The sequence below is a fragment of the Falco naumanni genome, chromosome 1 (genome assembly GCF_017639655.2).
Source record: "Falco naumanni isolate bFalNau1 chromosome 1, bFalNau1.pat, whole genome shotgun sequence".
Lineage (NCBI taxonomy): Eukaryota > Metazoa > Chordata > Aves > Falconiformes > Falconidae > Falco > Falco naumanni.
Genome location: NC_054054.1, coordinates 123,670,623 through 123,685,523, shown reverse-complemented (window position 1 = coordinate 123,685,523; position 14,901 = coordinate 123,670,623). Strand labels below are relative to the sequence as shown.

General features: G+C 42.3%; 1 protein-coding gene across 1 annotated transcript in view; it reads left to right on the top strand.

Moving 5' to 3' along the window:
• The window catches only part of PRKCA (protein kinase C alpha), a 159,423-nt gene extending 145,464 nt beyond the window's left edge, over positions 1-13,959 (top strand). The window contains exons 14-17 of the mRNA XM_040582020.1: positions 3,568-3,648; positions 5,092-5,199; positions 7,647-7,787; positions 11,780-13,959. Of these exons, the coding sequence (XP_040437954.1) occupies positions 3,568-3,648; positions 5,092-5,199; positions 7,647-7,787; positions 11,780-11,944 (495 nt within the window). The 3' untranslated portion in view covers positions 11,945-13,959. The remainder of the gene's footprint in view (positions 1-3,567; positions 3,649-5,091; positions 5,200-7,646; positions 7,788-11,779) is intronic.
• Positions 13,960-14,901: the final 942 nt, after the last annotated feature.

Sequence of the window (14,901 nt, the reverse complement as noted above, 5' to 3'; positions counted from 1 at the left end):
AATAGCCTCAAAACCTTAAGTTCCAACCTTGCGCTGGCCAAGGTTATGGAGGCTAATAGGTATTACAAAGGTTTGGAAAGTGTGTATTTGACTGTTTCCTGTGATAGTAATATTTATTTCTTTTAATAACTGAGTTTTAACTTTTCCGGTAGACATAAGATATGTTCACGAAAGACTTTCTCTTGCCCCTGGGATATAATCTTTGCATCCCAACTGGCTACCAGCTGCAACGATCTAAACATTCCTACAAATTGCTGGTATTAATCTCAGTGTCCTGGTCTTAACTGTGCCTTCCTTGAAGGCAAAAGGTGCGGGGGAGGTGGGGTGGGGTGGGGGTGGGTGGGTTGGAGAAGAAAGGAAGGGAAAAAGCAGTAATCAACATTCCTCTGCCAATTTGGCTTGGTGAGAGAAGTTTTTCCTGAGCTCTCAAATCCACAGAACCTGAAAAGGCAGAGCTGAAAATGCAGAGCTCTTAAAATAGAGTAATAGATAGGTAAAATGAGACGTTTGAAATGCAAAAGGAGATTAAAAAGGCAATCATTTAAATTAATGATGGGGAATTGAGGGGAAGGGAAGGGTCCTAGCAACTTTCCGCTCCTCCCTGGCCAGTAGGAAGCAGAGATCGTAGCTGGAGGAGGTACAGGTCTTCATTTCCAGGCACATGAGCTCCCTCGCCGCTCTGTGGATCTGCTGTGCACACTGCGGGGAAGCAGGAGGGCCGGTGAATACAGCCCTCTTTGTTCTAAAAGGTACCAGAATATGTACGTGTGGATGGGATTATTTTGGCAGCCGCTGCGAGACAGCCAGGGATGGCTTTGAGCACAGCAGCTGTAGGTAATACATGAGGAGGAGGAGGGAGCTACTGAAAATACAGCATTGAGAACTTGCTGACTTTGTACCAATGCATGTTTGACTGTATATTGAAAACTCATCTGCTTCCTCCCACGTGCAGTTCCTTCCTTGAAGTGAGCCATCTTTCCTCTCGTTTACATTGTCCAATTAATGCCTTGAATAGCTCCCAATATGATGAGTATAACCACCAGTTTCCGTACATGACATGCAGTTGGTGAAGGAACATGACATATTGCTTTTTTTGTGTTTCATTTGTATCATATCCTTATCAGGATTAAGCTGGTGATTCAAATTGGGTGCATTTAATTAAGATTAAATGAAAAAAACCTTCCGGTGTCCAGCAGCAGACCAGTGCCACCTTTTCCTACTTTGTGGTAGGTTCAAGGAAACAAGTGTTTTCATTGCATTTTCAGTGGGATTTTTCTGCCGTGGGACCTTTCCAGTTTTGATGTCTGTATTTATTTCTCGAGTCCCTCTCTTTCATCATGTAACCGGTTCGGGCAAGGGAGGTGTGTGCCAGCTCAGAGGGGGCACTGGCCTGTTCATCGGATGCTTCTGCTGATGTTGACATGCGGCATCAAATAGGACAAAAATTTTAGTGACTTTGACCATATGTTAGATTAAATGCAGGAGCTTTTTTCATGTTAATTCTGTCTCTCTTGATGATTCTGCCTGATATTCTCTCACAAAGGCAGATTTAATTGCGGCAGATTACATTTGCTGATGAGAATGCTATTTAGAGAACAACCAAATCTTGACTCACCTCTTGCTGGATAAACAAACAGCGTCATTGAGTCCGTGCTTCATTACATCTTTCATTTGATGACATTGCCTCGCCATATTTCAAAGATTTCCTCTCCTCAATAATCCCATCAAAGTCTTTCACAGTAGGAAAAGGAGCAGCCTGTGGCCTCCTGGACAGACCTGACTGCCAGGCTGAGAACCATGACAACACAGCAGCATTTTCTCTCCCACTGCTACAGATCCATCGTTTTCTCATTTGCTAATTGAAATAAACTGTTCCTACCAAAATCACCTACATGAAGCGCAGTTACTGTACAAAATGTTCTGCCCTTATATATTAGTGAGCTGAAAAGTACCCCTTTTTATTGATAAAAAAAAAATACTTTTTTCTATAAGGCAAGGAGAGATTGTCAGGGCAGGGTTGAGGATGGTGAGGTTTTATCATTTTCTGTGCATAAACACCGGTATTTTTTCTGGATAAAATTTTGGAAGTGTTTGGTCTTCCAAGAAGCAACATCAATTCCAGTGGCCCTCTGGGAACTTACTGGTGGTAGAAATTAGAGAGGAAGTAACCAAATACATCAACTACTATAATATGAAATGAATGTCCCAAATACGTCTTTTAAAGCCCATATTGCTACTAAAAGGCAACACATAAAGATTGCCTTTATGCAGGACCTTCCAGCTGAGAATCTTATTACCTCTGGTTGGGCAATGTATTTCAAAGTGGGATTGATTTTGAAATCCGTTGCATAGAAACATTGCAGTAATTTTTAATTCATGCGCTGCTGTTATCCCAGGGAAGAACATATATTCACACAGAGACGATAATTTTGTTGAGTAGCCAGGCTGTCCTGCTTTATTGAGTGGTGACTCACAGTTTTTCTGAGAAACTGCCGAACTTCTCTTTCAGGCAACTAAAAAATCTAGGATATGTGATGTGTACTTGTCTTAGCAATGTGTTTCACAAAGAATAAAAACACATGCAGAGAAGAAAAGAATTGCAAGCCCATCTCGAGTAATGCCTGCCTCAGTTCTCTGCTTGTTCAGTGGGGCGGTGGCGCTGGGGCTGGAGGCTCTGACGCTGCCGTCCCCAAGGTAGATGGGCAGTGGCTGGGACCACCTGCATCCCCTCATGCCTCAGAACATCCCTTCCCAGTTCTTTAGCGAGAGATCCGAGAGGAGAACGTCTGCACTTCAGAACTCCTCTATAGCATGCCCAAATGCATCTCTTAAATAAATTAACACTGATCTCTGAAGAGGCCTCGATTAAAGAAAATGACGCACGAGGGGACCTGTGTGCTGTTGGCACTTGCAGCCTTCCGTTGTGTCAGCCCTCAATTTGTGTTTCTATGTGAGTCAGATGCCAACCCAGAGGATGCAAACTACTTGACATTTCCACTGGGATGAGCAGCAGAAACCCCTTTCTTTTTGGTGTCACTGGTATCTAGCTTCATATGGAGTATCTTTATCATGCAACTTAGAAAAACAGAACCGAGCTTTTCAGGGGTTTGCCCTTTTCTTAAATTTTCATTCCTTTTACAGCGGAACAAAAATATAAATATTGAAATGAAAAGCTTAATTATTGATAGTCTGTAAGTTAAGTGAGTGCCATGATTTCAAGCTTCGACAGGAATGGAGGGATAACGTTTTTGCCTTGTCTCCTACGCTGTGCTGCAGTGCCTCCTCCTTTGCCTTCAAATGTGCATCCCAAGGTCTCCTAAGAGCCGCATTTCCCAAGATATCAGAGCACCAAAAGATGCAGGCAGATTTAGACTAACATTTGCAAAACAACCCAACTCCCACTAAAACCAGTGATTAACTGGAGTGAGGATTATGGGATTGGCTTTCTGGGCTTTTTCAAGGAAATAAGTTCATCTCTGTATATCACTATTTATCTAATATATCACCAGGTGTCAGTTAACATAGGGGTGGGTTTTTTTGTTTGTTTGTTTTTTTGTGATTGTACAGATTATTGCTTACCAGCCCTACGGGAAGTCTGTGGATTGGTGGGCGTACGGAGTGCTGCTCTATGAGATGTTAGCCGGCCAGGTAAGAGCCACCCTCCCGTGCACGCTGTGACCTCCTCCCGCCTCTCCACACAACGCTCTGTTTCAAGGCTTCCTGAAGGGTTAGGCCATTAGAAGACAAGAGTGGGGCCTTTCGTACTGCTATTATCTCCTTGTACACTTGAGTGACTCGACTGAGAATGTATTTAGGCTTGAAGGTCTTTATATTGCGCCCACATAATCAAGCACTGCCTTTGAATATGGCTTCTTTGTACTGTAATAATGTTATAAACAGCCATCTCAAAATTGAATGGGAGACACTTGAGCCAGAAAATGCATGTCAAATGGCAGAAATACCATTTAGTAGTTTGAAACCGGAGGGAAACATAATCAGAGTGTGTATATGCCCTGCATTGCAGTTAAGTCACAAGAATACAGTTTTTGTGTGGTTTGTCCTAGGGGGTAAAGTACAGGGCTTGCCACTTGAAATATGCTCCGTTACAGACCCCTTATTCTGCACAGCTAATGAGACGCTGCTCTCTAAGTCACTCAAGTAGAAAAGCAACCCTGTTCTGCAGTAAACGGCAGATAACTACCACCTGTAAGGAATTCTATTAGTCTTGTGTTGGAAAAGAATTCTGCAGTCGGCTTCCAATGAACGTTGGCTGAAAGGCATACATTTCCTAAGCTTAAAAGATACATTTTTAACAAATGCCTTAAATAGTTTCTCTACTAAATTCCAGTTGACGTTTTAAAAGTTTTTAAAGTGTAGCAATTGCAGTTGTTAACATTTGCAGTCTGCATTGCAAATATTAGGCATCTGAATGCCTTTGCGAAAATGAGATTTACCATTAGCTGAGCCTTGCACAGTGCCCGTGTCCTGGGGACTCACCCACAGGCACTTTTCCATCACGTATATTTAAAAATAAAATGCAGCCGTTTTTTGTGATCGTCTCCCCTTTACAGAAGCAGAGTGTACAGCCATGTTTTATAAAACAAACTGGAGTTTAACTGGAATTAAGTGAGGAATGGATATACCTTAGCACACGGTAATTGACAGTTACAGTCTCCAGACTTCACCCTTGAAAGTATTTTGTCTGTCTGGTATACACTGGCTTTAAAAACTGATTAAAGATGATCACACAGATAATCCTGCATTTATTTCATTAACCTGGCTGCCATGCTGAGGGCAGAAATGAACATTTATCCTCGATTTCTACCTGAGACTGTTAAACGCTAAACTTCTGGGTCAGAAGATCCCCAGGCTGAGGTGCCTGGGAGGCTGCTGTGTTCCTGGGCAAGGGCTGCTGCTGTGTACCGATCCCTTTGGACATCTATGAGTGACTGCAGGCAGGTTGCTGGGCTGGATCCACTTTTCCCTGACCCAGTGTGGCCATAATATTGTCATGCCATTTCATAAAAACCAGAGAATTTTTAAAACCAAACCAAAACAATAAGTAACTTACCTGTGATTTATTTTCAACAGCCTCCGTTTGATGGAGAAGATGAAGATGAACTTTTCCAGTCCATAATGGAGCATAATGTTTCCTATCCAAAATCACTGTCCAAAGAAGCTGTCTCCATCTGCAAGGGGGTGAGATAGATGCTTCTTTATCATTAAGTTCCTTTTTGGCAATCCTGGTGAATAACTAAATTTGTCTGGCTTTGATGTGGCACTGTAGTATTTTGAAGTGCGACTTGTGTCAGGCAGTGCTAAGCTGTGTTGTCACGAAGTGCTCCTCACTTGGTGTCACTGGTAAGTATTCAACTTTTCCCACTGGGGCAGCTTGTTTTCTGGTAAGAACAAATGTCAGAATCAGTAGCTGCCAAATCCAAAGCAGGATTTATAAACAGGGTAATGGTGTGCAATACCTCTACCCGCCTTGCCTCTCAGCCCTTGGCAGTAGAGTCCCAATTTTGCAGGGTGAGGAGATTTCTCAGCTTGGATGGATACCAGATACTCCAGCAAATCCTCAGCCCAGTATGCTTCATGACAGCAGCAGAGCAAAAGAGTTAAAAAGAATAATTTTTAAATGTAGGTAAAGTTGAGCTTATGTGAAAATCTTCAGCGAAAATGCAAGGAAACGGCGGGGAAATCCTGACCCAGTGGTAGCCTGTGTGGCCTAAAATTGATCTGAGAGTCTAAGTTGGTTTTTTTGGGTTGTGGGTTTTTGTGGTTTTTTTTTAAGAAAAGAATAGATTTGACTTCAGGGCATTATCTCAGGAAAAGAGAATTCATTTGACTTTACTTCGACTCCATGTGATTCCCTAGAGTACTGTCAGTCTGCGGATTTTCCAAACCGCCGTCTATAAAGCGTTATTTGATGTCTTACTTACACTGATAAAATATCGCTGCACTTAGCGTCAGTTCATTTGGTATTTACTTTCTTCCTTTCCTTTTCAACCATTTATGAAGGATTGTACATGAGCTGGATATTAATCCCTTAAGGAAAAATCATCAAGGAAAAGAAAAGCCATTTAGAACAACAAGGTAAAAGGAAAGACCACTAGTTTTGGAGCCTGTCCCAGTGTAGATGTGCTGGCCAACAGCAACTGAACAGGAAATATTCTTGTAAAGTACATGCAGATTGATGCCTTGTCGTGAGAAACATACATTCAAATAGCACAGTTTGAACTTGATTTAATTATCCTGTTTTCAGCTCTCCTGCTTGCTGCTCTTCTGCTAGGTGCTTATGCAAAGGGAGGTCAGAAAGCTAAAACTGCACTGCACCGCTAGGTTGAAGGTCACATCTCTGTGATAATAACATGTTCATTCCTCTATTAAACTAAGGAATTAATCCCAGATTTCAGTGAGCATTACACCTGAGCTAAGAAGTCAGTATGAGAGAGCCTCTGGACCTTGGGATCCGTTGGGCAAGGTGAACGTACGTGCTCACCGTGCTCTTGCAATGGAGTTGGCTGCTTGACGTCTCCCACGGATGCAGAGTCGGTTGGGTTTGTTAAATGCGGTAGCTTTGGAAAGATTTATAACTGCTGGAATCATTATTCCCGTTTTCTTATCTCACCTGCTGGTAAAGCAAGGGGTTTAGAGAAGGTAACAAAACTGAGAAAGCTGCTGTCAAGCTTGAAGAATGTGGTTCTAGCCCGGTGCGCAGCTGACTTCCCAGAGCCTGCTTAGAGCCGCTTTTATTTTAGGTTCGAAATTGGAATCTGATCAACTCAACATTTGGAGGGAGACTAAAGTGGTACAGCTGAGGTTTTAAAAAGCTGCGTTGAGGTATCACTCCCAGCAGTACATTAATCATATATCATTTGTAAAAGAGCTTTAAAAAGTCCCCACAATACTGGAACTGAGGGTTAAAGGCTGCATTGCTCAATTCCTTACGTACATATCAATTGAAAACATTTTGAGGAACTTGTTAATTAGGGAGCACGTTACTGTTTCCAAGTGTGTGATGCTGGTGGGTTTGGGGTGGGTTTTTTATCCCCAAGTGTGCTTAATCTATGCGACTGGGTATGGTATTGACCAAGATGTCATTAAGGATGCAAGGGAGGAAACACAGATTAGATATTTTCAGCTGGGTGCCAAGAAATTGTAGGGTCTGTAATGAGATGTCTTAAACAAGTCCAGAAAAATGGGGGCGGGGGGGCGGTGTGTGTGCTTTGTACAGCTTTAGTATATTGGAATTTATTAAATTTCATTGATCGTTGAGATAGGGCAGAAGCTGTTCTGGAGATTTATAAGACTGAACTGAAAGACCAAAGGCAAAACTCAGGAGTTGTGAACGAATAGGATGGCAGCGTGCCCTGGGCATCGCCTGCCCCCCCCCCCTCCAGCGGCCACCTCTGCCGGATGGGAAAACATTCTCAAGTGCAACCCCTAGTTTTGCTGCTGACATGCCATCTCCAGTGACCAAACAAGAAAACTAATCTTCAAAAAATGAATCTTAGCTTTTCAGAGCAGTTTTATTAGCAACTTGCATCTTCAGGAGAGGAGCCAGAGCATTGCAGTCTGGGGAAAGTCTGTCTTGCTTTCATTCCAGTGTTAAATTTAACCATTTGTTGTTCTCTTCCTAATAGCTAATGACTAAACATCCTGCAAAACGCCTTGGCTGTGGCCTTGAAGGTGAGAGAGACATCAGGGAGCACGCTTTCTTCAGGAGAATTGACTGGGAAAAACTGGAAAACAGAGAGATTCAGCCACCTTTCAAACCTAAAGTGGTGAGTGCGATGCCAAGTACTTCCCTCGCTAAATGTGTCGGCAGGCATGCCTGCTTGTGGGGTGAGATTAATGCTGGCTTGATGGTGCTGCAAATCTGGGACACTTCTAAAATAAGGCAATTTGATGATGGCAGAGCAGTCTCTAACTCTGCTAATGTTTTGGCACCTTGTGGCATAACTCAGTGTACTTTGTTCCTTGCAAAAAAAGTCGCTCAGTGCTTGGAGTCCTGACTGGATGGTCATGCACTGCGTGAGAAGTTGAGAACAGGGAAAATTGCCATAATCACATCGGCCACTTGAGACCTGTAATAAATGCAGTTCCTGACTGTCTCCTCCGAACAACATCTAAAATCCGTGATTAAAGGTATCTGAATTACTGGTATTAATATTTGCTCCACAGTGGGTTACACAGCACAGGGGGCTTGTATTCCCCATCCTAGAGTGACAACTGCTGAGTTTGCAAGAATAATCCCTGGTTGATTTTTGATGTTTGTTACGGTTTGCACACATGTATCTGTAGGAATATTTCAGAAATCTGAACAACTGAAAGATGTCCTTACCGTGAGAATCGTGTGCATCGTAGAATTTGAAGAGCCGCATTTGTTGATACAGAATTTCTTTCAGCATGTGCTTTGCTTGATTGACAGGCAAAGAAAGATATTTGCACACCAGAATACAAGTTTTCAGGAACAGCTGTGAATTGTCATGTCCTAACGTTGAATCTTTCTTCTCTAACACTTTCCTTGTTTGAGCTGAGGCGTGAGCTGGCTGTAGCAGTGCAGGTATTGGGTCCTTGGTCTGTACACTGATTTATTTACCAATACAGGCACGCTAGCGTGGTATCACAGGCGAATGAACAGAGGGAGGCCACTATCCAGTGGCAGCGTATATTCCTCTCTTTTTGCATACAAATGACTCTTTCGCATCATCGGGAGGAGAGCTGCAGGCTGAAAGGATGCTAGGGCAGATACCCTGTCCATATGGCGCGGATTTTGCACGCAGGGAAGGGTGTAAGTAAGGAAGAGACATGCCTGGTGCTGCTGACCCCGGAGCGGTCCGGCCGACGGCGCCCTGCACCTTGTTAAAGCACATCTTGTGGGAGGTTTGCATTGCATGCTTCTTGAGGCAAATTTAAAGCTGATCGTAAAGCAAATCTACCTTCACATCTGTGAGTTTTATTAGCTCAGAAACCGATTGCTTAGTCTCTCCTTGAAGTTAAAAGTAACACCAAAATGAAGGTACTAAAATACGGTCTGGTTCCATCCCAGCACGTTTCACGGCAGATCCTGGCTCCGGTTTAGAGCAGCTGTGCTCTATCTCCATGGTTATCATGACCTGTTTTGTTTATATAGGCTGCTATTAAAATACACCAAGTTTTAAAATACACCAAGAGCCTAACTTTCCCAGACAAAAATAATTTAAAATCCAAGCCTGATATTTACATACCCTCAGTATAACTCATTTATTTTGATTTCTGATTCTATTTATATTAGAATCATAGAATCATTTAGGTTGGAAAAGACCTTTAAGATCATCAAGTCCAACCGTTAACCCAGGACTGCCAAGTCCACTACTGAGCCGTGTCCCCAAGCACCACATCTACACATCTTTTAAACACCTCCAGGGATGGGTATTGATTCTAAAAAAAGAAAAAACACACAACCTTTAATCTGTTTGAAGATATGGATGTATTTATAGGCTTTGTTTGGAGTGGTTTTTTTTCAGAAAACATTTGTAGGTGCATCTTCCCTAGAAAATGCAGTGCTGCAGGAATAATCCTGCTGCTTTTGCACACAGGCATGGTTCTCACTTGACCATGGAGCTGCAGATTTTGGGTCAGCAGCTGGTCAGTTTAAGGAATGTGTTCCCTTCCAGACCGACATTTCACAGTCTATAGGCATAAATTGATTATTTGGCAAGAAGGATGGTTTATTCCTATTTGTAAGTTTAGGAGTTCTAGGAGTCCTGTATTTTCAGTTCTGCTTTAATACTGCATTAACACTCACAATAGCAATTCTGCTCTTTCATGCGAAGATAAATACATAACTGTAGATGCAAATTTATTGATAAATTATTATATTCGCACACAAAAAATACCAGAATTTTGCATGTGTTATTTCTTGACCTCTACTAGTACAAACAATAGCGAGAGACCTAATGGAGTCAGGGACTTTGGCTTCAATGTACAGCTTATTTGAATATCTTCGATTTGCTGAAAAAGAAGAGGGGAAAAAAGAAAAACAAAAGAAAAAAAGAGCATAGTTTTGTGGAAGGATGATGCATATCTATAGAACATCTTTTTAGTAAAATCTTTCTGTATAAATAGCCCTTTTGTTGCTGCTCTGAGTTGACTGTACTGCCTCTAAATAAATGTGACTGTTAATTTGGAGACACATCAACTTTCATCCCAATGATGCAGAGTTTCCCCCTTGTCAAAGTTCAGCTCTATCCATTCTTGTTCTCCAAAGATTCTGTACCAAAATGCATTGGCTTCACCGGGCACCACGGTATTCGGCGAGTGCAGAACCCCGGGTGGAAAAGCAGACTGCCTTCGCCCTTAACCTGTTGCAGTGTTCCTCTGCTTGTGTTCTCCCAAGGCTGAACAAGTGTCCAGTGCGGTCCAGTACCTGAGCGTGCGTTTTTCGTCTGAAATATAAACCAACGTGTGCCCAAGGCAGCAAAAGTCCTTTGCAGCTCAGATTGGATGGTGTGTCCCAGTCCAGGACGTGCCAGGTGCTTTGCAAGAAGATTGGAAATGGTGACTGAGCTGTTTTCGAGGCAGCCAAATATCTCACCCGCGGGTTCCCTTAACGGGTCCCTCTTCAGCTGGTTTTTCCTATAAACACAGCTGCTTCATGTTGTGTTAGTTCAGGAAAATCAATGTTTAATATTGGTCTATCGTACGTGCCATATTCCACCCTTTCCAAGTTATCCTCTAAGTCTGAAGATACTACTGTGATGTAATCCAATTGTAGCTGCATTGTAGGGACGGACAGAGCACAGGGTCAGGGACAACGGGAAGAAACAGTCAGCGCCTTCGTTATACAGCCACGTTGGTCGAAGATCTGTTACAGTGGATAGTTTTGGGATAAGCAGATTTACCAGTTTCCTTTAGACCTCTCCACAATCTTCAATGCCTAGTTTTCTTCAGATTGCATTTTTCTTGTGCCCAAGCTAATTTTGTTCTGGTCCCACCTTCCACCTTTTTAACTTGCCTCTAATCATACTTCCCTGCCTTTCAAGTGTTTTCTGCATTACTCAAAACTATCCTTTCTGCAAACCTGCTTTCTTTTGTTTTCCATTCTGAATGAGTTGTGTTCAGCGTGTAGCTACATATAACCCCCGCCTCGGCTGGGCTTTGTGGGAGCACGTGGCTCTCCTCTTAGGTAAAAAAAAAGGAAACCTGTGATAACGTGTTTTGTGATGAGGACCTGTTCCCAGGCTGCACCCCCTGCCCCAGCTCCCTCGTGCAGTCCCCAGGACTAAAGCTCCGCTGTCATTTATGAATCTACGAGAGTTTATAGGTTCTGCAATGAAGAATCAAATCATCTAAATGAATTACGTTAAGCTTTCTGCAGATTGTGAAGGAAACAGACTTAACACGAAAATTTAATTCACGTCGTAAAGGTTTTGGGAAGAATGAAATGACGACAGATAAAGTATCTCTTGCCAATACATGTCCATAAAAATACTTTAGTTTTCCTTCTGTGTCCCAGTAAGTCTAAATACTTAGGCCTCTCTACCTCATCACCTTATGCTGATGGATGGAAACTCTTCTGACTGTTTTTCCTCAGAATTCATCTATTAAAAATCCTCTGTTTGCCTGAGATTTTCCCTTTAAATAGCTAAAAAGGAATTTTTTTCTTAACTACTCATAAGAAATTAGGGAAAGTCTTGCATGTGTCCTGAAAAATCTGCAAAAAGCTAGAACTGCTGATGTCTTGCTGACTTTTTTCAGCCTTTTTTCTGTTTTTCCTTTTTTTTTCTTGCAGTGTGGCAAAGGTGCCGAAAACTTCGATAAATTCTTTACACGAGGACAGCCGGTCTTAACACCTCCGGATCAGCTGGTCATTGCTAACATAGACCAAACAGATTTTGAAGGGTTCTCTTACGTCAACCCCCAGTTCGTACACCCCCTTTTACAAAATGTAGCGTGAAAAAGCAGAACAGGAACAAATCCTGCAGTGGGGAACTATCCTTTAACCCTACAATTTTTAGGCTTTTGCCTTGTTGATTCCATTTGGGCCTGGAAACTGTAGGGTTAGAAAGTGTAAGATGGGGAAGGGCCACTTAGTCAGGATTTTGGCTTTGCAACAGCGATGTTGTCTTAATGGGAGATAAATTAATGTCCAGTGCCCACTTATTCCTCTAGAAGTCACCCCTGACTTGTCTAAACTTCCCCAGGTTTGGTACGTTACATATTTTTTTAACTTCCCACTGTCCTTGTGCTCCCTTTTCCGCTCTGCTGGGTTAGAAATAGTCTGACACGTGGTCTGAAAACAGAACCGGCTCAGATGTTTGGCCCGTCCGTGTGGATGCTGGGAGATGGAGCACTCGGCCTCGAGGGACCGCTGCTCCCTGCCCTTCCCGGTGGGTGACTTCAGGGAGACCAGCGCAAAGAGACTGGAACGGCAGCGGCACCGGGCAGGAGAGGCATTGCAAAAAAAATGTGGAAAGTAGTTGCTTTGCAAATGTGGCAGAAACATGGTGGGAGGGGGGGATGAAATCAAATTAGACCCTGAGGCTTCGTCAAGCGATCCTGTATCAGCACCAAGTCTAAACACACTTCAGCGGTGGCCAGATCTCTAGGATCTTTGCTGAGTAGCATGTGATAAACTCAAGGGTGAAATGTTGTCTTTAATAATAATAATAATAGTAATAATAATAGTAATAATTTTAATATTTTTGTGAATTTTAATCTCCATGAGATTATTCTGTGATCCAGGGTGCCATTGTTTGTTCAGTTAATTTAATTTACACCGCTTCTCAAGTTTACTCTTAACCAGTTCTAATACCAGTATTTTACTATGAAATTTGTTAACCTGGAATGTCAGACAAACTGTAATCCTTTAAATATTATTTACATGTGTTTATTTATGGTCCGCGGTATAGGGCAGGAAACTGAAGAAAGCATTATGTATACTAAATTAACAAAAAATGCAGCCCCGAGTGACTTCCTGATTTCTCCAGAATAACTCATGAAAATCAAGTGAGATTTAGTCTTAAAATAATCAGGTTTAATTCAGAAAACTTTGGGCTGTAGAATAATCAAGCCTGAAAGAAGCAGCACCTAAAAATTGTTTTATTGATAGAATGGAATTTAATACATTTTACATACGCTTCATGCAATGAATTTTGCATGTTTAGTAATAACTCTTAATAATAAGGGTTAATAATAAGCAGATCTATATTGTCGACATAATCATATCAAGCATAAGGAGTATTATAAAAATTTTATAAAACAAATTGTGCTTTATTTGTGAAAGTTCTTGTTCTGAATGACATCATTTAGATTTAGCTAAATGTTTTATTGCTGTTGTTTTGATTTTTACTTTAGGTTTTGGATATTGTTAATGGCTTAGGGTATAATCTCTTTTTTTAAAAGTAGATATACTTTCAAACAATAATTACTACCTGCAGGTTTTATACGAGGTTCAATTAGGCTTTCATTTCACGTCTGCTTATTACTTACAGAGAAGGAAATAGACTTTATTTGCAATGATGAACACTGTAATTAATGCAATCTTCTCCTCTCCTATCACTTAGATAAAAAAAAATTTTGATATTTCCTCTTACAACTTACCAGAAGATATTAATCCAAATATCAGTAAATATTTTTTGTGCATATTTTGCTTTTGTTACAGCATGTAAAATAGTACTCAGTGCTTTTTCCTTTTCTTTTTTCCTTCTGCCTTGTTACTGTTAGCAGCCATAGGCACTTTTTGTCTGTCAGATGTGCATGAGATAGCAGAAGCATGATGTCTCTGTTGCTGCATGCAGACTGATTACAATTTTTCCAGCATGTAAACATATTCAAAAAGTAAGATATTTGCCATAAAAGACTTACATTTATACTAGAATCTGTAACTGGGGGGGGGTGGAGGGGGGGTGGAGGTGGGCAATCTGCTTTTAGTCATCTTTTATGACAATAAACCATGGAACCTGTGCCAAAGATTGGTAGAAAGATCCAGTCCTGCAAATTGGTAGCCAAGTGGATGGGTCTGACTGACGGGGGTGACCTGTGGTGGAGTGGGCCGGTTTGGGAGTCAGACACGGCTGGGTGATGAACGGCAGCCGTGGGTGCCCCGCGGTGCCCTCAGCCATCCCTTTGGTGCCTAGGACGCGCCAGTGCCAGCAGCGCTGCGGAAGGTTTGACTTTTGCCCAGTCGTGGTCCTTTTGCAGCCCCAGCTCCCGGCGAGGAGCATCTCCCCGGGGAGAAGTGAGCAGGCTTTCGTGGGCGACCCAAACAATTCTGAGGCACGGGGAAACCCACGGCTAACGAGGGGCGTTGACCCACCAACAAGAACTCAAATTGCCTAAATAAACAGAACTCAAAATTTTTAAAACGTCTTAGGAGTAAAATTTTTAAACCGTTCTGTGTCAAATATGTTATCAACCACGTCCGGGAGTTCATTTTCTTCTTTGTATATTATATACTTCAAAAATTATGGTATTCACTGTAGAGCATGTGGACTAGTGCAGTAACCATGACTATTTATGTCTTTCTGAATATTATTAGCCTGCCATAGGTTAGGAGACTCGAGTATCGTGCTGTAGAAGATAATAAATTCAACAGATGACTGAGGCTCAGATTTTGAATTTTGAAGGGACTCTCCAGTAAGTCAGTCTGCCGAGAGCAGCGTTACAGGTGTTTTAAGAATGTGAAGCGAAATGGAGGCTTGTGAAAAAGGAAAACACTGGGAGAAATACAAGCGCACAGGTTTGGGAAGGAAGAGAAGCGGTACGGGGGCAGGGCTGAGCCGAGCCAGAAACAGGCAGGAGGGTCCCGTGGGTCGATGCTCCCCAGCATTTCTGGTTTCCTTGGTAAAATGTGAATTGTACCGGGAGGTCCCGTTGCTGGCGTAGCTGTGACGGTCAGGGCTGTTCACACCA